Source organism: Pundamilia nyererei, unplaced genomic scaffold, assembly GCF_000239375.1.
Source record: "Pundamilia nyererei isolate P.nyererei 1_Seehausen unplaced genomic scaffold, PunNye1.0 scaffold00306, whole genome shotgun sequence".
NCBI classification, from domain to species: domain Eukaryota; kingdom Metazoa; phylum Chordata; class Actinopteri; order Cichliformes; family Cichlidae; genus Pundamilia; species Pundamilia nyererei.
The window spans coordinates 276589-302089 of record NW_005187707.1 but is presented as its reverse complement, the minus strand read 5'-3'; the positions used below and the strand labels follow the sequence as shown (position 1 = coordinate 302089).

The following is a 25501-nucleotide window of genomic DNA, read 5'->3' as shown; positions in this document are numbered from 1 at the left end:
GATGCTGACCCCAGTGTATTTACAGCCTGTCTGAAGCAGGACAAGATCCTGGTGTTATGGTAAACAACCTCAGAGCTTAACAACTATCTACACAGTTGGCCTCCCATCATATGTGAAGAAGGTGCAGGGAAGACTAGTCTTGGTCTCTCTAAGACTATGAGTGAGAAAACCAATTTAATCCAATCAGATATTGATATTTTCATATTTGATCCTGCAACATGAAATGAAGTATCAATTTTTACAGTTTTGTTTTTTTTAATCTGTGAACTTTATATTTCATTTTTTTAAACTGGAAAAAGTGTTGTGGTTCAGGGTTGCTTCTCATGTCATTACTCCTTAGTCAGTGAGTGAGACGGTGCAAGTGCATCGCAAAAACTCATATGACTGACAACTGTAAATGAAGCAGCATCTGGCTGCAGTTTAAAGAAGAAGCAGATACTAACTAAGAGGAGAAACCGAATCAGCCCATCTAAGCTGAGGCATTTGATTTTAATGCAAAAGGGTTTATCAAAACACAAAGCATTCATATTTGCCAATTAAAGATAAAATATGAGGCTACAGATGTTTGTTTGTTTTTTAAATTTAGAGCCATTTGGGACCCAAAAGAGCCAGCTCTTCTTTTGGAGTTGTGCCACAAGAACCCCATCACTAACTGACCCATGCTGCAGAACTTTGGAGTAAGTCGCTGAAACTTGTAAATGACAAAAAAGCCCGCTAAGTTGTTGTATTATTCAGTAAGTTCAGTTTATGTTAAAAGGAGGCCTCCCTATCTGAGATATTGATCATGATTTCCCTTTTTGTTAACACTTTTTGTACCTATGCTCTCAATTTTGTCTTGTTTCTTTCTTTTGTTTTTTCTCTCTTTTTTTTGGTGTTTCTTTTTCTCTTATTGTAATGCTCAACCGAATAGATGCATTAATAACGGTGCCTTATATGTTTATATTGTTGTTGACAAATAAAGTTCATTGAAAGAAAAAAAATGCGTCAGACTGAGCTCATCATGTGACCGAAAGGGAAGCCAAATGACGAACATCCGGTTGTGAACTAACGTGGCGTTCATTTTATTTCAAGGTGTTGTAATAATAAACTTCTAATTTGTACATGGCGTTCGCGTTGGCATCACGGGAGAGTCCGAGTTTCCTGTGAGAGTCAAATTTTTTTTATATAACATTCGAAATACCACAAATCAGGAAAGGTCCACTATTCTGTGTAAATAAACTCACATTCAGCGGGCATTGTGTTGGTGTATAATATTAATGTGTAGTGTTTTCATCTAACAAAAACTTGTTTTTCTTACACCCACAGTCACACAGCTGAATTAGTACCCGTCACTTCTCCAAACCACTATCTTTCAATGTATTTTCATCTATCCTACATGACTTGAACGCAACCTCAACATCATATTCCGGAGGAGCACGGCGAATTCGTAGTTAGTGAAAGCTGCTCGTTCCTAGTTTGTTTGAAGCTGGAGATTTATCGCGCTAGAAATAGAACGTAAACTAAAAACCATGGACTAGTGTGCGACTCTAATGGCTTTTGTACTTGGATGGTGAGAAGGAATCGGGATGTCTGGCACCAACATGGAAACAAAAAGAGTGGAGATACCCTCCAGCGTATTGGACGATCTCTGCAGGTAACTTGGTGTTTCCTGGGGACATCTAACACTGTTATTTACTTTAATTTAATTGTTATCACAATAACCGATTAAGTGGTATCACGATGAACAGAAGTACAAGATCAAGAGCAGTGGCGTCTATGGCGCATGGTATTATCTTTGTAGCTCTCCGTAGCTCAGTCAGTATGTGTACTGTGAACATAGTAAAGGGTGCACTGAATATTATTTATCCGTAGGATGACCACTACATCAAACCGAAATCCACCCTTTTAGAAGGAGCGTGGGCGAAGCACTGTATCACGAGTTAATCCAGTGGCTGGTAACATCAGTTTCAACCTATCGTCGTAGGGTAATGGATTCAAACAATAAAGGCTTGAATACAATAACTTTGACTTCGTGGTAATAATGTCATTTGCTCAATTACAATACCAATTTGCACGTCTCCCATAAGTTTTGATTTGCTACCTATATCTAAGGCACTACACCCTTTCCCACTGTGAGTGGGAAAGCTTGAAAAGATGAACGAGTATTGACTAATATGTTATTACGGTAACTGAAAAACATCTGACGACTTGGATTCGTATCTCACACATCTATAGGACACTAGTAAATGACATGGCACTAAATACCCTCAGTATAAAAAAAAAAAGTGGGAGCTTGAATTAAATCTGATGACTGAGGAGAGGGCCTGGGGTATTGGCAGGATATGAAAGGGGAGAATCTTATTATTCTACAGACCCAACGGTGTTGGTGCTTAGAGTAAAATGCTGTAAGAAAAGAGTACCTGTTCCTATTGTTCGCCAAGAAGCTTTTAACTGTTAACTGGAGGAACATTGCTACTAGCACTGATCCAGTAGATACACAGACTGAAACACTTTTACTTAACAGCAAAGCAAAGCTGTTAAGTATATTTGGTTGATTATACAGCCAAATATGGATACATATGTCTTAAGATGGACTCCAGTCATATCACACTTGAATGCCTAACTCCCTAAATATAACCAGATGCTCAACAAACAAAAACAGCATTAGAATTAAATAGCCCTTTGTCAAGGAAGGTTTTGGTAATATATGTTCAGTGTTGTTTACAAGAATCACAAAGAAAGCACCTCTCAGCATTAGCAAAGTTTTTCTCATTTTCCCATGCAAACTGTTTGTCTGCAGTTAATTTGTTAGAATCTGGTTAATGTCCTTCCTTTAAGCTTTAAAATGGAAAAAACGCAACATGAAGTAACAAGACACAGTACAAACATTGAGTTGCAGAGCAACACAAAGTATAATGACAGTACTGTGAAAGGAGAAGCTCTACATACAGTTTCTGGTCCTAATCCCATTTCTTTATTTGTGCTTCCCCAGCCGGTTCATCCTGCACATCCCCAGTGAGGAAAGGGACAATGCTATCCGAGTTTGCTTCCAGATTGAGCTAGCCCACTGGTTCTACCTGGACTTCTGCATGCAAAACACTCCAGGAATTCCTCACTGCGGGATAAGAGACTTTGCCAAAGCTGATATCCTTACATGTTACAGAGATTTTAAATAACTTGTGATTTTAAAAAAAAAATCAGTTTTTTATAATGTGTATTACTTTTGAAGGCATTTTTTATAATGACAATAGGCAGTGTAGTTGTCCAGCACCTCTTCAGATGATCAAATGAGGTGTAGTTGCTGTTTATGTTACTTCATTTCAGCAGAGATAATTTTTCTTGACTGCTGCAAACTGTTCCATCACTGTCCGTTTCTGTTGCCTCACGGAGAGGATGTGCAGAAAGTTCTTGAGCAGTGGAAGGAGTACAAAATGGGTGTACCCACTTATGGTGCAATCATTCTAGATGAATCCCTTGAAAATGTGAGTTGTTGTATACTCATGCACTGCAATGGCTGTGAATTCTTTTCCTCTGTTTTAGCCACCGTGTTAATTAGTGACAGTATTGTATTTGTATGTTGAGATCTGGTAGCACTTAGAGAAAACAACTCCTCAATATGGCAAAAAATCTCAGCAAGTGGTGTGGTAATTAGTGTGGAAGTGGAATATTTTTATTCTGTGGACCCTATCGTTTTGGTACTTGATTCTTAAGGAAATCTGGATAGTAAATTCTAGGATGGGTCTTAGTTTATTTGAAAACGTTTTCTAAACTTCCAGTATAAAAAATGGTATTGACTGCAACAGATTCTTATAATTTAAATGGTAAATAATGTTCCTGGGTTTGTAGTGGGCAGAAAAATGTATTGAATATTTGGCAGGTGCTTTTTGTTTGAGGAATTAAAATCCTCTTTTTAGGTTAGCATGCATCACACAATGACTATAGATGCGTAGTAATGTGGTTTGGCTTCTACATCAAAATTGCTACAGGCCTGCTGTGCTATGTTTTTCATACAAAACCTAGATGCCATGCTATAATTGGGATGCTATAACAATATGTAGTATAGAAATGTTGTTGGACTACTGTGTCTGCAGTAATGCAACGCACATGCAACGCAGCTATGATGTCTGAGATGTTGCGATGAGGTAGGTTCATGGCTGGTAGTTGGATAGGGCCAGTCCATTCTGGGAATCCTTGAGTGTCGGGACTTTCCGGCCTTCAGTTAGCCATTCTCTTTGTGTCTCATCCATTAGCAGCTGGTTCATTTATGCTGCCAGGCACTCATGAAGCACAGTTAGCTTCTTAAGCCTGTAGGTGTGGATCATGTCTGCACCTGGTGCTATCCAACTCTTCATGCTTGACTCTTTCTTGGATGTCTCCCACTGTGATATGGATAATGGACCCTGTTCAGGGATATGTATCAATTCATTTCAAAGCCTTTATTGTCACTGCATTTGAAAACACAATGACATTTGAATTACATCACCCGGTTGGCAACCAAACACACCCAGATATGTGTCTCACATGTAAGCAGTGTGAACAAATAAATAATCAAAAAGTAGGAAAAAGATTCACTTAAATGTGCATTGTAATAAATACTAAAAAGGAATATTTAAAAAATCTCCACTTTATTCATATTGAGAACAGATTTGACACAGTAAAGTAATTACACTGACTGTAGTTATTGCACTTGAACTGTTTTTGTTTTTGTTCAGGGTTATTGCCTGTGGGAATAAACTTTTGAGCCTACTGGTTCTCATCTTCAGAGACCTGAGGGCAACATTTGGAACAGGTTATGGCCTGGATGTGAAGAGCCAGTGACGATTTTTATGCCCCTGCTGATGTAGTGTTTAGCTGCAATTTGCCGAAAGGATGAGAGGTGGCAGCCAGTGACTTTTTTTGTGTGCTGTGTTTATGATGTGCTGTAGTCTTCTTTTTTTTTTTTTGTCTGTGGATGAGGAGCTTGCATACCACACTGTGATGCAGTATGATAGCAGGCTCTCACCAGTAGCTCCGGCTGCAACTTGTTTCTCTTCAGGCTCTAGGGAAGTGCCAGCACTGCTGAGCTTTCTTCACTGTGGCGGTGGTGTGAGCAGTCCAGGAGATGTTCTCTGCTAGGTGGGTTCCTAGGAGTCGGAAATCCTGGACCCTTTCTACAGTCTCCGTTGATGTATAAAGGGAGATGGTCTGCTCTGTACTCCCCGAAATCATTGATGACTTCCTTCTTTTTCTTTGTGTTGAAGGTGAGGCTGTTCACAGAGCACCAGGTGGACAGCCTCTGGATGAGTCCAACTATGTTGGTGTCATCTGTGAAATCTATTATGAAGTTAGTGGCGTGGATTGGTGTGAGTCATGAGTGTATAGTGAGTATAGAACCGGGCTCAGGGCGCAGCCTGTGGGGAGCTGGTGATAGGTGTGAGTGTAACACACAGAAATTAGTTGAGAGTGAAGGAGAGGTGGGGGCTGAGCTTTACTGTTTGTTGGCAATCTGGGGGGAATTTTTTTTAATCCAGATGCAGGTATGAAGGGGGAGATCAAAGGCAGACAGTTTGTTTATGAGTATGTCTGTGATTAGTGTATTAAAGAGCATTCGCACATGGTTTCTCCATTTGATTTTGCCTGTGAGTGAACTGGTGTGGGTCTCAGGATAAGGCTTTGGCTGGCTTCTGGCTTTAATGCGTCTTAATACCAGCCTCTCAAAACACTTCATAGCAACAGTGCAACCTGTTTGTAGTCAGTCAGGCTGTCAGGGGTGGATTTCTTGGGCAGGGGGAGGATGATTACAGACTTCAGGAAGGGTGGGATGTTGGCTTGTGCTAAGAATGTGTTGAAGATCTTTGTGTAGACTTCTGTAAGTTGGTCAGAACATGCCTTGAGTAGCCTACCCGGCACACCATCAAGGCCGGCAGCTTTCCTCTGGTTCACTGCACTAAGCACCTGTCGCACTTTGTGCTGTTATACAGCGAGGGGTTTCATGCTGTTGTCAGATGGAATCAGTGTGTTCCGGCTGGGTCTTTTTTCCTCACACCTGGCAAAGAACTGATTTAGGTTTTCTGCCAGGGAGACACTGATATTTTGGGGAGAGGGGCTGCCTCTTTTGTAAATTATCAAGTGTATGAGGCCTGTGAACACTCGTGCATGTGTTTGGTGAATGAAAAGAATTCTGTGTGTTTCAACTTACTGGTCTTTTGTTTTATTTCAATTTCAGGTACTGCTTGTTCAGGGCTACCTTGCAAAATCTGGTTGGGGCTTTCCAAAGGGGAAGGTTAATGAGGATGAAGCGCCAAATGACTGTGCAGTTCGTGAAGTAAGTCAGGCAGTTCTTATATCAATTTAAAGAAATAAAAGTCACATATCTTAAAATGGCTTTAGTTCTTATTTGATAATGATGGTTGCTTTCCAGGTGTTGGAGGAGACGGGTTTTGACATCAAGAACCGTATCTGCAAAGATGTTTACATAGAGCAGAAAATCACTGACCAACTAGTGCGGCTCTACATCATACCAGGAGTGTCCAAGGATACAAAATTCAACCCCAAAACTAGAAAAGAGATAAGGGTAAAAAAAACCAACAGTTTTTTTACCTTTCGGTCCAGATTTATTAATGTCTTGAGCTTGTGCAAAGCCTCTTTTGTCACTTTCTGGATGAAAATGAATTAAAATGCACTGAATAAAAAGGAGGGAACAGAGAAGCCCATAGCTCTCTCCTTATCCACCTCCTCCAGCTCTTAGCTGACACCTTTTTAGGCCAGCTAACAGGTGTAATCTCTCCAGTATGTCCTGGGTCTATCCCTGGGTCTTTTTCTAGTAGGACACACTCAGAACACCTTACCAGGGATGTTCATATAAGGTGGTTTAGGGATCGTAGTCCTATCCTCAAACCACTTCAGCTAGTTCTTTTTGATGAGGACGAGTAGTGGCTCTACTTTGACTCCTTTCTGGATGACTGAATTCCTCACTTTATCAATAAAGGTGGGGAGAGGAATCGAGCACCCATTCTTCTAGAAAACTGGGTCCCAGTTGTCCAGTTCCTTGGAATTGTTAGTCTGCCTGCATATCTATTCCGCTTATCGTTTCTTGCACTTGCACTACAATCAGCAAATTTCAGTTTATGTGTCAGAGGAGGAAAATAAAGAGACATATGGATATTTATTTTTATTACACAAAAGGACAAGATAAATGGTAAAGTGGAAAACTGCATCCAGGACAGAAACAACTGCATTATGCTGCTAACACAATTTTGGTTCTTTGCAAGCATCTGCCAAGACAGCATGCTAAAGCTAAGCTAGGTGTGAAGCGGCAGGAATGAGAATTAGCACCTCCATGTCTGAGGCATGGTTCTCAGCCAGAAAAATGGTAGTGTGCCATCTCCAGGTAAGTGACAAGTCACTGCCCCAAGTAGAGGAGTTTAAGTATCTTGGAGTCTTGTTCACGAGTGAGGGAAGAGGGGAGCAGGGAAATGGCAGAGAAAATTGGCCCGCTTGTGCAGTTATAAATACACTGAAATGGTTTGTTGGGATGAAAATAGAACTGAGCGAGAAATTGTCCATTTACCAGTTGATATATCTACAACCCTCACCTATTGTCACAAGCTGTAGATAGTGAACAAAAGAGGCTGTATTGTTTTTGTCCACTGCTCCTGCAAACACCCTTATCATGTCTGTCACACTATATGCACTAGTCTTAACAGATTGCAATGATCATGACTGTGTTTATTGAAAAATTGAAAAAACCTTACTCTCAATGGCTTAGACTATTTGCATTTGTGGCATTTTGCTAATTCACCCTACTGTCAACTCGCTTCAGCTGTAGTCAGTCATCTGTTAATGTTTGTGAAGATTACTCGGTGTTGCAGTGAAGCAGAAGTTTTCTGGTCCTTGATCTGTACTGTCTGTAGCTGACAGAAATGTTTACACTTTCACTTTGTTTTTGCTTTTTGTTTTGTTTTTTTGCTTTTCTTGTAGAACATTGAATGGTTTCCTATCGAGAAGCTTCCCTGTCACAGGAATGACATGACACCAAAGTCTAAACTTGGACTTGCCCCAAACAGGTTTTTCATGGCCATTCCATTTATAAGGTGTGTTTCTAGAAAACAACATCTAATCATTTTTATTGTCCATTGATAGTTTTCAGTTATAGCAAGGTATACGTTTGTTTTCTTTCTGGTAATAAGATGAGCAAATAAATGTCACTCTTGTGTCTGTCTGAAATTCAGGTGAAATGTGTTGAGCCCAGCTTATCGTAAAGACTTGAAAAAAAAGGTTGCACTGACACTGGGCCGATTTTAGTACTTATACCATATAATACTTCTACTTCTACCAGCACTTCCTAGAAGTTGCGTGCTAATGTGCTCTCTTTAGTCTCACCATGGAATTGTGAAGAGAAGAAATGTCAATTTCTTTGTCACACTAAGATGATCACCATTACTCTTTGTAATACAGTTATTATTGTAGCAAAGTAATTTCAAATATCAATATACGATGGACGAATAAAGTATTTCTCATCTCAGCTCATCTCCTTTAACACATCCATGGGTTTGGGTACTCCCCAGGGTCAGAATGTCAGTGTGAAGATGTGGTTTCATGTACTGAGTTTAAATATTCAGTGAAATTGGCATGAAATCCATAATAGTAAATGAACAAGTTCATGGAGGGAGAAATGGATCAAAAGTAGCAGCTGCTCTGAAATCAGTATGGATGTCAGAGACGATCTGCTCTTCAGGGCCATCAGATCTGAAAATAGAACTAATGATCCTTACCCATATAAGTTAGCCTTCTTTTTGTAATTTGGTCCAGTTAATGCATATTGATCAACCAGTTGTGCATCCATGAAGTCTGTCAAACCTCTGAACTGTCTAAATAAAATTTTGCGTCTTGTTTGTCATGTTTTTGATTTTATGTCTAATGGCAGATCTTCTGCTTTACTTGTGTAGACCACTGCGAGACTGGATTAGCCGGAGGAAAGGCGAGTCAACAGACAGTGATGAGGACTTTGCAAACATCAGCAACATTCGGTAAAAAAACAAACAATTCTGCAACAGAAATCCCACACGGTAGTCAGTTCAAGTCAATTGTATTTATATAAGGCCTAATTACAATTTTTTTTACCTTAAGGCGCATTATTTTATAGGATAAAGACCCTGCAATATTAACCCTCGGAGGGTTAAGCAGGTTTTATAATTTTTAAATCTACGAGTCTGGTAGGGTCTGCTTGGGTCCCTGTTACGTTAATTTTGTTATGCGATAGTGACAGCAAGGGTCAACTACTTGGTTTTTTGATTGCACAGACTCGTCTGTAGAAAATTTACATCACAATCCCCCAGCTACAAACACGCCCAGGCAGTGGACTTCAAAGAAGTATGACAGGAATGACTACTCAGCTGTCGGATCTCCACCCGTCTGTGTTCATGTCCGCACCAGGCTTTAGAGAGAAACTCCAACAATCAGCCAATCCCCTATTACCAAGCACTTGACGACAGTAGGAATTCCCTTTTAACAGTAAACCTCTGGCACAAGCAGGTTCAGGGAGGGGCAGCCATCTCTCATGTCAGGTATCACCAACTCTGCCATTCCCGTCAGCTCTACCGAGATTTATACCTTCTGGGAGCTCGACACATTCGCCTCAGTCCTAGCAGCAGGCTTTTCTAGTTTTACCATTTACCATTCAAAGCATGAAAGACTAAAAGGCATTTTGACCCATTTATGCAGAACATTATTCCGTTTCTTAAATAATGTTTGGATTTTTTTGTCTCCAGGTTCTTTGGTGTCCTTAAAAAATCTAGAGACATGCATCCACAAGCCCCCCTATGAAATTGAAAGTTTTCACCTAAAGTGCTTTTTTAACAGAGCAGGTTTATTCTTTATTCTTTGCTCTACTGTGCAATGATGTGCTTTAGCCTTGTGATGCTCAAACCTTGTGAAGTCAAGTAAAAACAACTGTTGATGCTCACAAAGAAGGACATGGATTTTGTAACAGGCTTTGTGTAATCTTAGCCCCAAACAGACTCACAGACTATTTGGGCTCACAATGCAGATTTTACTTTATTTACAATGCGACAGTTCACAGACCAGCCAGCTCTGATGTCCTTGACTCTCCAGCTCTCTGGCATGCAACTGGAATAGCCTTCCCTGGTACTGCCCCTGGAACCCACTGCACACCCCTCCCTGAGCCACAGAACAACCCCATAAAAGATGTGCAGTTATCACAGGACTTAGAGTAAAAAAGCTGGAGTGAGAAACATCATCAAGAAATTCACGGAAAGCCACACACTCAAAGTAGACAATCACTAGAACTCTGCATAGGAATGGACTGTGAGGTTGCATAATAACGATAATGTTGACACTCTTAGTTTTTGGAAATATTTGGGAATTTTTCTGTCTCTCTGAGATGGGCAGACTAAGCAATTTACCATCATGTGCACATAGAGCACTGAGAGTACTCCATGTGGGCTCTCAATGCTTTTAAAAGCATTGTTATGTTTATGTATAAACATAAGCAAATCAAAACATGAAATGAAATTCAGTGAAATTCCCAAACTTTCATAGATTGCCGCAATTTCAAAAATCCAATTTTCTTTTTGTTCTTCCTTCTGTCTCATAGGTCAAAATCTCGTCACCTCACAGGTAGCGATGCCTTTCCAGGAGAGAGCTGGACAAAACACAAGCAGCAGAAAACTTTGGGCCAGTTTGAACTGAACCAGGTTAGAAAAAGACTACAGTCAGTCACCATGTGATAACAGCAGGCAGATAATTAAAAATGAGGGAAAGAATCTATCAGTAAGTGTAATGATTCTTTCAGCCTATGTCCTCATAGAAAATGTATGTCTCAGCAAGTCCAAATGAGAAAGATAAACATGTATGAACAGGCATTTGTTATGTTCTAGTTGCATGTGGAGTACTCAATGTGATTCAGGTCCAGACTTTGCCAAGGCTTTATTAAATACGTCTGATTTAAATATATTATTAATTACTATATAGGTATAAGATGGAAGTAGAATCTGTCATTTGTTATTATAACCACAGTCATCTCATAAAATCTGTTCTTTACTCTGTAGAAACCAAATGTGAAAGGCAATGGGAAGAAATTTCAAGACTTGCCTTATATGAAGAAAGGCTCTTGTGACAATGGAGCCAGCAACCAGCAGGTGAAAACCATATTAGTAAGTGCCAAAACATTTTTGGTCCAGATAGCGGTTTTTAGTAACCAGAGAAGCCTCAGACATTATGCTGACATTTAAACCAGAAAAAGTCTCAAGATCATCAGTCAAAAACAGCACATGCACTTTCTGCTGGTGCAACTTAGCTAATATTAAGGGTTTCAGATGCTGTTTTTATTGAATATATAATATTAGTAAGCATTTAATTTTGGCATCATGTAAATAGTTAATGAATTACCAGCATCACACTCTTTAACTGATTCTACAGAAGGAAGATAAAAGACTTCAACCGCGAAGACTACAAGACAGTTTTGAAAGAGGTATGATTTTTCAGCACTCTGACATTCTATTTGGTCGAAAGCCTTTACATAGATCGAGGGTTTATTTCTACTCATTTGACCAAAGGAGCACTTAAAAAGACAAGATATTCCTTTCACTGCAATTTATCTAAGAGCCTTCTGGACAGTCGGCAATGGCAAATGCTCCTTGCACCCTTCACATCACATGTTATTAACACTGTTAATAAAATGCATGTAATATATCATTATCTAATGGAGTAATGCTCACAATAGGAGTGTGTGCAATAAATCTAACTGCTTATAAGTAAATTTCATCTGAATCTATTGAAATAATGGTGATGTGGTTCTCAAAGGCAAACAGTAGTTATGTAGTCATCCCTTTGACCTGAATGGTTGACCATTCACTCTAATGCATCAAGTTACGTATGGAGCAATAATTTTATTTGGTGTGACAAATGATTTTTAATTTCTGTGCTTTCCATTTTATGCATATAAAGATTAATTTAATTTAATTTAATTTAATTTAATTTCATAGATGATGACCACTGATAGCCTCCAATTGCCACATCACACAGTTAAACGGGTTTTTCTTTTCACAGATGCAGCTCCAAGCAGCTCCTGCGGTCATCAAGAGAGTAGAGATTATGAGCCAATGCTGTCCTCTAAGGCTTTCCTACATTTCAGATTTGACAGAGACGCCATCATGAAGAGTTTCGATTACTGATATCGTTGATGCTGATCTGTGCCTCCTCTGTAACGTCAAACCTTGAACTCAAGAGACATTCTAAATTAAGGATATGAGTAAACAAGGGATATTAAGGATGTAACTAAACCATCTCCTTCTCATCTTGACTTGCTTTTTATGTGCATGTGTGTTGCCTTTCTCACTTCAGAGTAAGTTTTCCTGAAAGAGGTAAAACATAGTAGAGGACTACACAGGTAAATCAGTAACTTTTTACAGGTAAATGATGTTTTGAAAACATTTACTTTGAACTTTTAAGTACATTTATGATGACAGTAAAAAGTGGGAAATTAATCCTTAGTGCATTTGGCCAGCGAATCTTTTTTTGAATTTGTCATGTTATATTTTGGTTTTAAGCTATAATATATTCAGATAATAGCTTCCTCCAGTCATTCAGTTAAGTAGCAAACATTTTCTGCACGGTGTCTTTTAACAGTGAAACTGGCTTAATGATATTACAGTGTTCTTCGGTTTTTTTCCTCTCAAGAAACTTTAGATTTTATGCAGAAATATAGAACTTTGTATAACATCTTTGAATAATGACTTGGGAAAGAAATAAAGTTGTCTTTAGATTGAATGCCATCAAATTCATGTTACTCTGTCACTGTATCACTCTATGACTGCCAATATTAAAATCACTATATAAAGCTGATGATTGCAGATCCAAGAAGTGAAACGGTCTGCCATTATGAGAATGACCATGAAGCAGGATATTTCTTTTATTTTTGATTAGTTAGCTGAATCGAAGACAATTCAAATGAAAAACATGGAGGACTGCACAAATATCTTCCAGTTTAAATACGAAATTATAAGTGAATTTCACATTCAGTTTAATTAGCATCATGGTAGTGCAGCACTTATACACAATAGTTTTAATTTTAATTTTGGTGTCATGTTTGCATTTTCACCATCAAATATGTACAAATGTACAAAGATAATTTTTTCATATATCATTAAAGCTCAATCTGACTGATTTGCGATCTGCTTTAGACCTGTGTTTCTCAGTCTATTTCGAACAGTCTTAATTATAGCCTTTTACCACATCTACCATGTTTTACCATGTTTCCTGTGATATTTCTTAACTGTAAAAGTTCTCAGTCATAGCAACACTATCTGACTGCTATGGTATTCTGTTGGCATGAAAACTGGAAAAGTTTGGGTTATTTACTTTGATGGAGGATGGCACCATTGAGCCACTAGATCAGAAAACAAAAGCAAGGGCAGTTTTATAGATTATAGTTTCACTGAGAGTAACTGTTTTCAAACCACATCTCAAGCAGTTCTCATTTTCCTTGGAGGGATTATGCACTTGCAGATGATTTCATTGCATTTGATGTATTTTCTAGTAAAGTGAATCCCTGGGACTTACTTTTACCATTGACTGTAATTCATTTTGGGGTGTTTTGACTTTAAATGAGAATGTTAATAAAAACTTTTTTTCAGTCTCAGAATTTAACTTACTTAAAATAAAATCATACATCAAGAAATTCCCTTCAATGTGGTCCAAAAGTCCACTGCCCTCTCTCCTAAATATCTCCATACCTCCTGTACCTCCCCATGCTGTATGTCATCTGGGCCAACTGCCTTTTATCATTCTCTTCATAGCTGCTCCTTAAAAATTTCTCTGCATTTTCCAATTCGTCATCTGTCCTCCATCTGTCCTCGCTCTCTCATCTTTTCAACACTCTCTTCACTTAGCACACTTAGCACATTTCCATCTCTGTTCTTAACCACCTAACCTGCTACATGTCCTTTCTAGCTCAGTCTCTCTGCTCAGCCAATCAATACAAGTCATTTTTCTGTTCCTCAGTGTCCACCCTTACATGCAACTCAGTGAAAGCCTTGTACTTTACGTCTGTCACCCCTCCTTTTGCCATGCATATAGCATCCCAGTAGTCCTTTCTACGGTATTAGGTGTTTTCCCTAAGTAGTACAGCTGTACTTCCCATCAATCTGAAAAATCTTGCCTACCACTACTACTATCTACTCCATTTAATCCTCTGGGTTTGATATGTGTGTGATCCTCAAGTTTGGGTCCTCGACCCAGAGGCCTGGGAGTTTGAACAGTCTGTACAGTATCTTAGCTGCTCTTAAAACTACACTCTTCTGCACAGAGACCTCTAATGTTGTGCCTGCAATCTGCTGGAACCACTCTTCTAGATTTGGAGTTTTAACTTCTAATGCTGCACTCACTTCCTACTTTTTCCAGGCTTGTTCTGTGTGGCTTTGAATTTGAATATTTCTGACAGCTCAAACCTTTACTGTGTGTGAATTGGAATATAACTTTTAACTTGATTTGAGTTGTGAAAAATGGCATCCCCAAAAATCCCAATTTCAACCCTATTAAAAATTTGACTTTAAAGCTGGGTCTGTGCTGGGGAAGCAACCAATTAAAATCAGTTCTGCCAAGAACCACCAGAGAAACTTTTTGATGGCTACCAAAAGCATCTGGTTGAGGTGCAACTACTGTACCTAAGAGACATTTAATAAAAAATTCATGGGGGTGTTATATTTGAACCTGTGTATATACTTTTGACCCTGTGAGATGGCTCAGTTTGTAAGCCTGGGGGGCTCCCAGTCTGATGTGGTGGTTAGTAATACTGGGGAACCACAAGGAATGGTCCTATTGGCATTCTTGTTTACCTTGTACACCTCAGATTTCCGTTACAACAGTTAAACATGACACTGCAGTAGTTGGGTGTATTAAGGGTGGACAAGAGTGAGAGTACAGGAAGCTGTTAAGGAACTTTGTTGAGTTCAAAGAAATCACCTCCTTCTGAGTGTCAGCAAGACAAAAGAGATAGTGGTTGACTTCAGGAGGAAATAGCTTGCTGCTGGCGTGGAGGGAAGGGGACAGCATCAGTGCCAGAGATGCCAGCAGGATCAACAAACTCATCTGCAACCCTGCATCACTGGTCAGAATTTGGAGGTGTTTGAGTCAGTGATGGACAGGAGGTCACTGAATAAACTGCTCTACATCATGGACATCACTCACACTCAACTCCACACTTCTCCTTCACCCTCAGACCGATTCGCCGCCATGAAGAACGCTTCAGAAAATCATTCTTGCCGTTCTCTATAAAGCTCTGTAGTAATTCTTCATTCTGTGACTGGTGAATACACATGTTAGACATAGGATTCTAAACATAATTTGTATTATACCTTCGTGCAACTGTTTCTTTGATTTATAGATTCATTAAAGCAATTTGCACTTCTTTCATACATTTATCTATCTATAAAGCACGCATGAGAAATAACTTGAAGGTAACATCAGAAAAATTTCTTGGTGAAAAATACACATCTATGTAACATATACATAACACCTATATTCTTGAAACAAACGGTTTACTTGAATTTTCAGCCGTCGGAGCCATGCTCCAGTCCAGTAGGCGGCGGTAATGCTAATAAACTCAAAAGAAGAAGAAGACACAAAAACACGGGTTTAAATGGATCAGATGGTCTAAGGTTTACATAAAAAGGAAACTCAATTCAGCTTTGGCTTCTTGCGTATTCATGTGAATCATCCTACTATGTGAATTGTTGAGAGTACAGTCGAACGTCTTCACTAATCAAGGTACGATATAATTTCTAAATTCGTTTTCTGTCAGGTTTGGACCTACAGTCAGCTACATTTTATGACGATATTCCTTTCCTCTTAGCTAAATTATTTCTGTGTTTGGCCACCAGAACAATGAAACACTTAAGCCACTTGTTAAGAGGGCTCTTTAAAGCAAACGTAGCTAACCGAAAGACTGATTTGTCTAAAGTTGTAAGATGCTTCTCGCCGAGAACTGCACCTGTTTCGTAGTTATATAGCATGCTAGTAATGTAGTGGTAACCTTTATGCTAGAAGTTACACGGCTTACACAAGTTGCACTCTTTGGATAACTTTTCAAAAATAAATCAAAAGTAGATTAGTATTGATGTCCCAACTTCACTGTTTTTATGCTTTTTGGTGATGTTTTGGCAGCATGTCAACGTGTCCAAAGGTTTCAAGTCGCAGCTATGATATAAGTAGAAAGCAAGAGTAAAAGTCGTCTAAAATGTATTCCAACTTCTGGTCAAAACAGGTATAATCTTAGCCTACCAACACTGTGATCTACAAGCACTACCCTATGCCGAGAACTGTAGTTCTGTAGTTCTCTCGGTTATGATTGAAAATGTTTAAACTCATTAGTTGTGGATGCTACCTTTACGGTTTTGTAATTGGCGGGAAAGAAAATTGTTCGAAAACGACATGTTCTATCTCCAAAGAAGAGTCTCGAAGCATTCTATGACTGTGAGTGGCTGAAACAGACCAAACCATAACTAGGTAGGGCTGGCGCCACTCGGGAAGCACAAGGGATCATGTGTCTGGTTAAAGTTTGAAGGTTCATCTACGCCAAAGTACAGATCAGGATGAACGATTTCCATAAGGTCCAATACAATCGTACTGCAGTTCCACTCACCACAAAAATCATCTGTTGGTTATATTGCCATTTGACTTTTTTCTGATACTGATACTCACAACAGCGCGCGCATAAACTTAAGAAATCCAGCAGCATAACTGAACCGATGAAAAATGAATCGTGTCTTTATTTTGAACAAAATAATAGTATGATGGTGCATTATGTTGAGCAGGCACCTGACTTTGTAAAGCTGTGACGATCACCAGTTAACATGGGTGTGTTTCATAAATCAGTAACAGGTATTATACAGCTCACAGAGGGAGCAAGATGTGGCTGACCTGTGGACTCGTGGGAAAAACGTGTGCTTGCGATTTATGTCACATAAATGCATATATATGAAACTTCGGACTCTATTGATTTTTTTATTTCATTCAGTTTAGTCATGTTTTATATTTGTTAGTAAATTAACAGCTAGCTTAATGTACTTAACACCTTATCTTTTCTGATATCTTTCCTTTTTGAAGCACCCAATAACAATACCACCTCACACAGCTAGATGGAAATACAATAAACAAATGAATCAATAACATAGTGATGAGTTGACATTGATTGATTTAAGTGGCTTAAAAGACAGTAGAACATTTTGAATCACACATTAAAAAAAATTAACTACAATATTTGATTTTTAAAAATTCTTTTTAGCTCGAGCATCGCTAGTGCATTCAGACATTCCTCTACCATTGAATTAGGCAAGATTGTCTGAAGTTTCTTGCTTACTTAGCTTCAGCTGTTGTCATGCCAGTGGTTGTGGGGACGCTGAACAGAGTCACAGTCTCAGGGAAAAAAAATAACATTCAGGAGATATGCAAGTTTATAGATTCTCTTTTTATGTTGGTTTTTTAAGAGGTTAACAACAAATAAGCTGCAGGAAATGATGCATGCATGTATGTTTTCACAACACTTTTTCTGTTGTTTTCTTGCAGTGCAATATGTCAAAAATTGGTGCAGCTACACAAAAACCATCCATGAACCATAATGCACCACAGCATGGTTCCAGTGCCAGCAACTTTAAAGAAATTCATATTGATGAAGAAGTCAAGATAGCAGTGACCTTGGCTTTTGAGAGGTTTCAGTACAGTGACCAGAAAGGTATAAGCTGTTTTTATTGGTCTATATAAGAAAATGAAAAACATTCATTCTTATAGTATCTGACATCATTTTGCCAGTGTCATATTCATTACATCTCCCAGAATGAGCAGAAAATAATTATGGTTGTCACTCAATAATTTGCTACTATTTATTATTTTTCTTTTCCTGACTAAACAGAGACCGAATTTCCTTCCTCCTTGACCAGTACAGAGAGGGCTTTCATTCATCGAATGGCCCAGTCTCTGGGTTACATTTCTAAGAGCAAAGGGTAAGTTCTTCCTCCAGGATTGTTGCTCATCAGTATCTCAGTCATTACACCTTGTGCTAAATGTAAGTAATTAGCACTGAAAATGAGCTGAGTAATTTAAAAATGAATGTGCCCTCTTTCTTAAAAGGGAGACAGAGCATTGATCTGCAGTAAAGTTGGTTTGTAGTTTTGATTTAAGTGATTTTAATGGTGACTTTGCAATTGCATATAATGTCTATAGCCATACCTTATTGCTGATCTGGACTTCCTTAATAAAAAGAAATATAATAATTAGGAATTATTAGTGTTAGGGTGAATACATAGATGCCAGTGGTCATTACAAATTGTGCTGTTTGTGTTTTCTCCTGCAACTTTGCATTTGGCATCTCTGAGGTCAATTTACCTCAGAGATGCCAAAAGTTGACAAAAGCCTTCTTTTCAGAAACAACTATGCATGCTTGAATAACTGCTCTGCTTCCTATTCAGCACTTACACAAGGATTAATTAAAGTTATCTAATTTAATTCCAGTTACAGGAGACAGACAAAGTCCATTGTAATTATATCAGTAAATAGCTTTTGATCACACCTTGTAGATTTTGCATTTGTAGAGACACTGAATTATAATCAATTTGCAAATTTGTGTTTAAGTATAATCACAATGTGATATGAACAGGGTTTGAATATTTAAAAAGAACATTTCATCAAAGATTTCAATTAATCCTTGAAACATTTTTATGTGATTTACTGCAAGACTAGTAAAGTAGTATTGGTTAAATTTTAATAAATGTTAATTATTCTAGATTATTTTAGGAACTATAAAATTCTCTGAGGTGATTGAGACACTAGCATTTAAAGATTATACATTTTATCTAAAATTAATTAAGCCACATTCATTAGAGGTAACTAAACAGGTATGTGCAACTAAGTTAGACATATCACCACCATACCTCTCGTCAGACTTGTCAGATCTTACTGTCAGCTGGTAAACTGGTGGGTAATTAAAATAAGAAATTTAATTATATTGAATAACCAATGTTGAATTCACAAAAAAACCCAAAAACTTGACAGCAGTGTAACAAGAAATACAAGACGTTTCTGTCTGTGAGTCCCACCTAATACAAGGAACAGTGTCTTGTTTTTCACAATACTGCAATTCAGTTTTTGCAGCATGGCACACATTTATTAAATTATGCTTTTTATGTCGTTTCTGTCCTTAACAGCTCTCTTTCCAGTTCCTTCAAAATCCTCTTTTATCACTTATGCCTCACTTTACTGCTACACGCAAAGGGAAGGTCATTAGTGAACCTAACAACAGGGGTTTCAAATACCTCACTTCTTCACTGAAGACCAACCACACATCCCCACAAGCTAGACTGGGACTGAGGAGCTGTCAAGCCTAACTTACAATTACAGAAACCCCCAGAGCAATAGACCAAAACAAGTTTTAATAAGTATGGTAATGGAGAACGTTTTCCTTGTCTTTCAGAAAGGGACCAAATCGCTTTGTCACCATCAGGAAGAAGAATGAAACGGATAATCCTCAGCCAACCATACCCATGACACTCTCCCAGAATACCTTCTATTTCATCCGCAGTCTGCTACAGAGGTTTCCCGTCAGCAAGAAGGAACGCATAGATATACAACCCAATGAAAAAAGTGGCATATCTGTGCCTGCAGAACCTGGTGACTGTCATTGTGTGTGCATAAAATACAGCTGTGTTTTACTGATGACTGCTAATATTCTCTATGAACTGGAGAGAAAACAACAAAAAAGGACCAAACTGATGTTAAAGCAAAATGTTGACTCTTAGCTTACTGGGCTGCACGGGGAGAACATTGGTAGATATACATTGGCTATAACTTTATGTCTTAAAATATAAAGTTACAAAGTCACAGACAGAAATAAAGTCAACTTTGCTTATTATTCCAGTTTGGACATTTCAAAATAAGGACCTAAATTGCTTTAAAGACTGTGCACACTTTCAGCTGTCTTTTTGTGTGTGTGTGTGTTTCCAAGCCTGACGGCACTAGTCATATGGGCTTGAAACGCAGGGGCTAACCCAAGCGTATTTTTTTTTTTGATGTGGACCAAATCTCCCATATTGTGCTTCTGTAACAGTAATTGTAAAATAATAACAAACACACACACAAAGTGAAACAGAAATATCTTTTGACACCTTTCGTCTTTGGATATAGCTCAGTCAGCAGCTGCATTCTTCTTAGCCTGTCTTTGTTGTGTTCTTTCAGACAACAGTTATGACAAGAACAGAGCGAGCGGACGTTTAAACAATGGGATTCCTATGGTTCCTCGGAGGAGAAGTCCATCAGAGCTGGACAGTTTTCGATGCTCCCTGCCTGTGCATGAACACCAGGAGGAGATCATCCAAATTATCAAAAAAAACAGGGTCGTGCTCGTGTTGGGAGAGACTGGCTCTGGAAAAACAACACAGGTGTGTCTGTGGACAAATAGATATTCCAACACTCAGTTCTGACATCTTAGTCATGTTTGCTTTCTACATTTTTTATTTATTAAAATGTTTATCCTAAGATACACACTGAAAACGTAGACAACGCACCAGTAGCCTCTGGCTGTAATTGCTCTTAGAATGTGGAGGTTACTTGGTAACCTTACCTCCGGTACCTCTGCTTATAACAAGTAAAATATTTAGATACTCAACCTGTACCTATATGTTATGTTAATATTATAATATGTTAAAAATATCCAAAGAATATCTCTTTAGAATGGGTTTCTTTTCAAAAGTATAGTTGATAAAATATTTAATGCATGTTTTAAAAAAAATAAAGTCATAATTATATATTGTGTCTGGGAAAAATAGATCTTAAAATTTACTGTGTTGAATTTTCCATTTTCAATGTGGTTATACATATTGATATATTTTATCCAGATCCCACAGTTCCTTCTGGATGACTGCAGCAAGAAAGGAGAGTCCTGCAGGATCTTCTGCACTCAGCCCAGACGCCTGGCTGCCATTGCTGTGGCTGATAGAGTGGCAGCTGAGAGGGGGGAAGGTGTGGGCCAGACTGTCGGCTATCACATCAGACTTGAGAGCAGGTAGATAGATAAGACCAAAGCGAAAAATGACCAAATTATATTTAGGTTTCAGTTAAGCAAAGGACTTGTAACATGTTCACAGTACACATGCAACTGTAAATAAATTTTAAACTGATAAAATAATCAGAGTTAAACCTAAAAAAAAATTCATATCCAAAAAAACCATTAGAGGCAAAACCGAAATATAAAAGCAGACCTGTCCCTTTGTAAATAATGTGCCGTGGATATAAAGCAACAGTATAGTTGAATTTAATTTTATTTATATAGGGCCAGTTCACAACAGCAGTCACCTCAAGGCACTTTATATTGTAAGGTAAAGATCCTACAATGTTAGAAAGAACATCCAACAATTAGATAATCCCATAGAAAAAAGCACTCTGTGACAGAACCAGGCTCAGGGAGGAGCAGCCATTTGCTGTGATGGTGAGGGGAATGGGAAGAGAACAGAGAAAGACAGGAGAAAAGGCAAACGATAAGAGAAAGAGCCAGAGTATAATGCTAGTGATTAAATACAGTAGTGGTATATAAACACACAGATAGTTTAAAAAAAAAAAAGAGATGAGCGAAGAAGAAACGCTCAGTGCATCATGGGAAGCCTTCCAGCAGCCTAACACTATGGCAGCCATAACTATAACCTTTATCAAAAAAGAAAATGTTAAGCCTAATCTTAAAATTAGATAAAGTTTCTCTCTCCCAAATCTAATTTGGGAGCTGATTCCATAGTAAATGGGCCTTATTGCTAAAGGCTCTGCCTTTCATTCTGCTTTTGAAAACCCTTGCATTAGGGTTGTCCTCCTCATCCCTGTGTTGTTGTGGAACAGTGAGGCTTGGCTCTTGGAAAGTTTGAGCATTGTGCTCATAGTGTTGAGACATCCTGTTGTGCCAGTTACGCACGTCTTCTGATATCTTCCCCTGTCATTGTAAATAAATGCACACTCCAGTTAGCTACTGACACAAAATAAGTCATGCTTACTGGTGTTAAAATTAGCTTAATTTACAGTAAATGGCCTGGCACCACACTGAAACACAAAAACCTTAGTAACCAGGTTTGTTTGTTTCAGTGCGGAATAGACGAGATGAGCTTAATGGTGCACACTGAGAGATTTCTAACATGTTGTAATCAGCCAGTGTTTATAAAATAGAGTTTTCGTTTTATTGCAATTCCTTTCCTGTCTGCTTGAGAGTGTTTGCTGTAAGGAAGCTCCTAGCGATTAATTTCTCAGTTGACTAAACTAGCAAAAAAGAAAATTTGACTGAACAGTCTAAAACTAAGAAACACTCAGATATCACGTTAAATTTGAACTGTTTAATGGACAATGCCAACAATGTCAATGTTATGAACACAGCCCTACTCTAAACTGATTGACTGAACTCCTCATCCTGTCACTAGGGGATCTGTGATCTCATTCTTTTGCCTTTTAAAGATCTCAAATTAACAGTGTTTTTATTCCCAAATAATTATAAAACCAATCTGGCTTCAATCAATGCAAGTCTAATAGCAAACATTTTCATCCTGATATTGCAGTCGCCTGCATTGAGGTCCTCTCAGCTTGTTTTACAAGTGTGAACTTTCAGCTGAAGCATTGACAGTACTGACATGTAAGTGATGTCAGAAGCATGACAGAGCCAATGAAAAACCTGAGCTTTTTAAATACGAAATTCATTTTAAAATACATGCTTCACACTTTTTGAAGAGTGATTTATGTTTGGAAGTTACATGTTTCTTAAAATGGAATTATAAATATGAATACTTTGCATTTCTCAGGGTATCTCCCAAGACATTGCTGACTTTTTGCACCAGTGGAGTACTCCTCAGAACACTGATGACTGGAGATGCAAGCCTGACAACTGTCACACACGTCATTGTGGTGGGTATGAGGATTATACAAGCAGACAGCATATAGTCTTAAAAAAATTTTCATCTACATTATATTGCCTAAAGTATTCACACATTATTCACTCATACAAATAATCGAGGTCAGCTTTTCCAATCACTTCCAGGGCCACTTGTGTAAATCAAGGTAACATCAAGCACCTAGGCACGCAGACTGCTTCTCCAAATGTGTGAAAGAATGGGTCTCTCTCAGGAGCTCAGTGATAATAGCATAATACCGTGATAGGAAGCCATCTATTAAACTGTTAGTGATATTAAAACAAAGTGAAAGCAATTAGGAGTTTAAGATGCCATGTAAAATCACTGAGCAGTGTACCTAGTGAGTAGGGATGGGTACCGGTATCCAGTGCTATTAAGGCACCGGTTCTGACATAAACTGTAGTAACCAGACCAAAAAGCAGCGCACATTTCGGTGCTTTATTTCTGTGCTTTCCCCCCCCCTGAGATGTCATACACTTTGGATTCTAGCCAATCATTTTACCTTTGCAAGCGTAGTAGGCGGGCACAGGTGCGTACGTTCTTTAAGAGCAGAGCTACAGATTAAAAATGCCCAAGGCGAAGCGGTCAAAAGTCTGACTGTACTTCACAGCAAAAGATGCAAACTCAGCAGCCTGCAACAAGTGCTTTAAGGTGATACTGTGCAAAGGAGGTAACACCTCGAATCTGATGAAACACCTGGCGACGTATAGCATTTTGTTAAAAGCCGAGAAATGCGCCGTATTTGATAGCTTGCTGCGAACCACACACCGAGCACATCTACTGCGGGTGTGGTGCCTGTTATCGGACGCGGAGTTAGCAACATCCCCCAAGAACCCGAGGAGTAGAGTCCTGGCCCGTAGCCCTGCCAGTGTAGCAGAAATGATGATGGATGATGACGGCAGCAGCAGCCGTTCTTCTCTGCGTGAGTAGCTTAATGTTGTTCGTGTGTAATTTACGTTGAGTAGGCTAATCACGTTATTACATTAATGCATGTAAGGTGAACTAGCAAACGCAGTCGTAGTTACATGCGGCTGTCTTCTTGTTTGATGGCAGATACTCCCTTCACCCTGGCCAAAAAGGCTAAAATGACAAAAGAAAAAGTGGGAAACAGCTAAACATGAGAGGTTTTTGGACAAAGTTTTTTTTTTTTTTTTTCTTCAATTGATTAAGCACTGCTTCCAGCCAAGAGTGATACCATATATGCCCTATAGCTGCAGAAAAGGCTAACAAGATGTAGTACAACATGTCACAGAAAGCAACATTAAACCAATGGAGATAGTTAAAAGAAAATAAAACTGACTCTCAACAGGATGAGGTGCATGAGCGTGATGGTCTGACTGACTTCCTCCTCACGAAGATGCGGGATGTGCTTCAGAAGATTCCCACAATAAAACTGATCCTGTCTAGTGCAGCTCTGGATATAGACCTGTTCCGTCAATACTTTGGCTCCTGCCCAGTTATTCACCGTAAGTCTACAAACCTGTCTACAAAGTGTTAGTGAAATCACAATTAATACCAGCTGGTGATGCTTTAGCACTTTGCTTACTTTATTAGTTACCTTTGTTTTTACTACAATGAGAGGAAATGCTTTACAATAAGAGCAAAATCTGGGATGATGGCGACAAGTAGAGGTTAAAAAAAATAACCCTGTGTAGTAAAAAAAAATAAATCTTGTAATTATGAGAAGTCATAATAATGATCTAAAGTCATAAGTATAGCAAGCTTGCTCATTATGACAGCTCCTTTCTTTTTTTTGTACTAGTGGAAACAAGGTTGCATAGTCTGAGTCACAGCTGAACAACTGAGATAATAGATTAAAGATTGCGGTTTAGAGCAAGGTCCTGAAACACTTACAAATAATGAAATGACTACTATTTTCACCAATGGAGCAACAGTTATATATACTTGATATAGTATAAATATTTTCGTTATATAAACAAAGAAACACATGACAAAAGCTTCTAGATTAACAGTAGCCATTGCCCAAAATATAGTCCATAATTATTTAAATAATGATACTTCTTTTGTAATTTTGCAGCTCTACAGTCAACAGTGGATTTAAATCAATCCAGATGAAATTAAAATGCAAAATTAATTTCAAATTATATTCATTTGTAATTTGAGCAAAGTTACATGGAAGGAAATTTATTCATGTCGATGTTGAACATAAATCTGTACAGCAGCTACAGATCACATTAAGGCATTTATTTTTTAATACAGATAAGATAAATGGACATGCTTTCATGGATTCCCTTCAGGAACAGTTAATTTCCATATTCAAAAATAAGTTCATATGTTTGGGAAATAAAAAAATGAGTGTGCTTCTCCAAGGTTTGTGGATTGTCTATATGTGTTGAAAAGTCATGTTTTCATTTTATTTGATATAACTTGAGGGGTTCAAAAATGTTCCTTTTTTTTCCTGTAGTCAAAGGAAGACACTTTGAGGTGAAGGAGTTCTTTCTAGAGGATATTCTGAGGCTGACAGGTTTCACCAGAAAGGACATGAGGAAATACAAGGAAGAGACAGAAAAAAGTATGACTGCGCGCGCGCGCGCACACACACACACACACACACACACACACACACACACACACACACA

At 38.5% G+C, this 25501-nt stretch overlaps 2 protein-coding genes across 5 annotated transcripts in view; both read left to right on the top strand.

The window, feature by feature from the left end:
• The first annotated feature begins 1090 nt into the window (after window positions 1-1090).
• dcp2 (decapping mRNA 2) lies at window positions 1091-13612 on the top strand. 3 transcript variants are annotated; one of them, XM_013915452.1, is made up of 12 exons: window positions 1091-1142; window positions 1306-1633; window positions 2972-3123; window positions 3334-3461; window positions 6185-6283; window positions 6380-6532; window positions 7939-8051; window positions 8907-8987; window positions 10574-10673; window positions 11028-11132; window positions 11398-11449; window positions 12028-13612. In XM_013915452.1, the coding sequence occupies exons 2-12, from the start codon at window positions 1566-1568 to the stop codon at window positions 12150-12152; spliced, it is 1176 nt and encodes a 391-aa protein (XP_013770906.1). In that variant the 5' UTR covers window positions 1091-1142; window positions 1306-1565; the 3' UTR covers window positions 12153-13612. The 3 variants fall into 3 exon arrangements, with proteins under 3 accessions (XP_013770906.1, XP_005751363.1, XP_013770905.1); XM_005751306.1 differs by having other exon boundaries at window positions 1092-1633; window positions 11028-11117; XM_013915451.1 differs by having other exon boundaries at window positions 1095-1633.
• A 1922-nt stretch (window positions 13613-15534) lies between these two features.
• Window positions 15535-25501, top strand: part of ythdc2 (YTH domain containing 2) — a 42179-nt gene continuing 32212 nt past the window's right edge. For both annotated transcript variants that reach the window (XM_013915457.1, XM_013915456.1), the window contains exons 1-9: window positions 15535-15744; window positions 17542-17707; window positions 17885-17975; window positions 19442-19638; window positions 20203-20405; window positions 20862-21028; window positions 22794-22896; window positions 24211-24367; window positions 25327-25434. In XM_013915457.1, the coding sequence (XP_013770911.1) occupies window positions 17548-17707; window positions 17885-17975; window positions 19442-19638; window positions 20203-20405; window positions 20862-21028; window positions 22794-22896; window positions 24211-24367; window positions 25327-25434 (1186 nt within the window). In that variant the 5' untranslated portion in view covers window positions 15535-15744; window positions 17542-17547. The remainder of the gene's footprint in view (window positions 15745-17541; window positions 17708-17884; window positions 17976-19441; window positions 19639-20202; window positions 20406-20861; window positions 21029-22793; window positions 22897-24210; window positions 24368-25326; window positions 25435-25501) is intronic.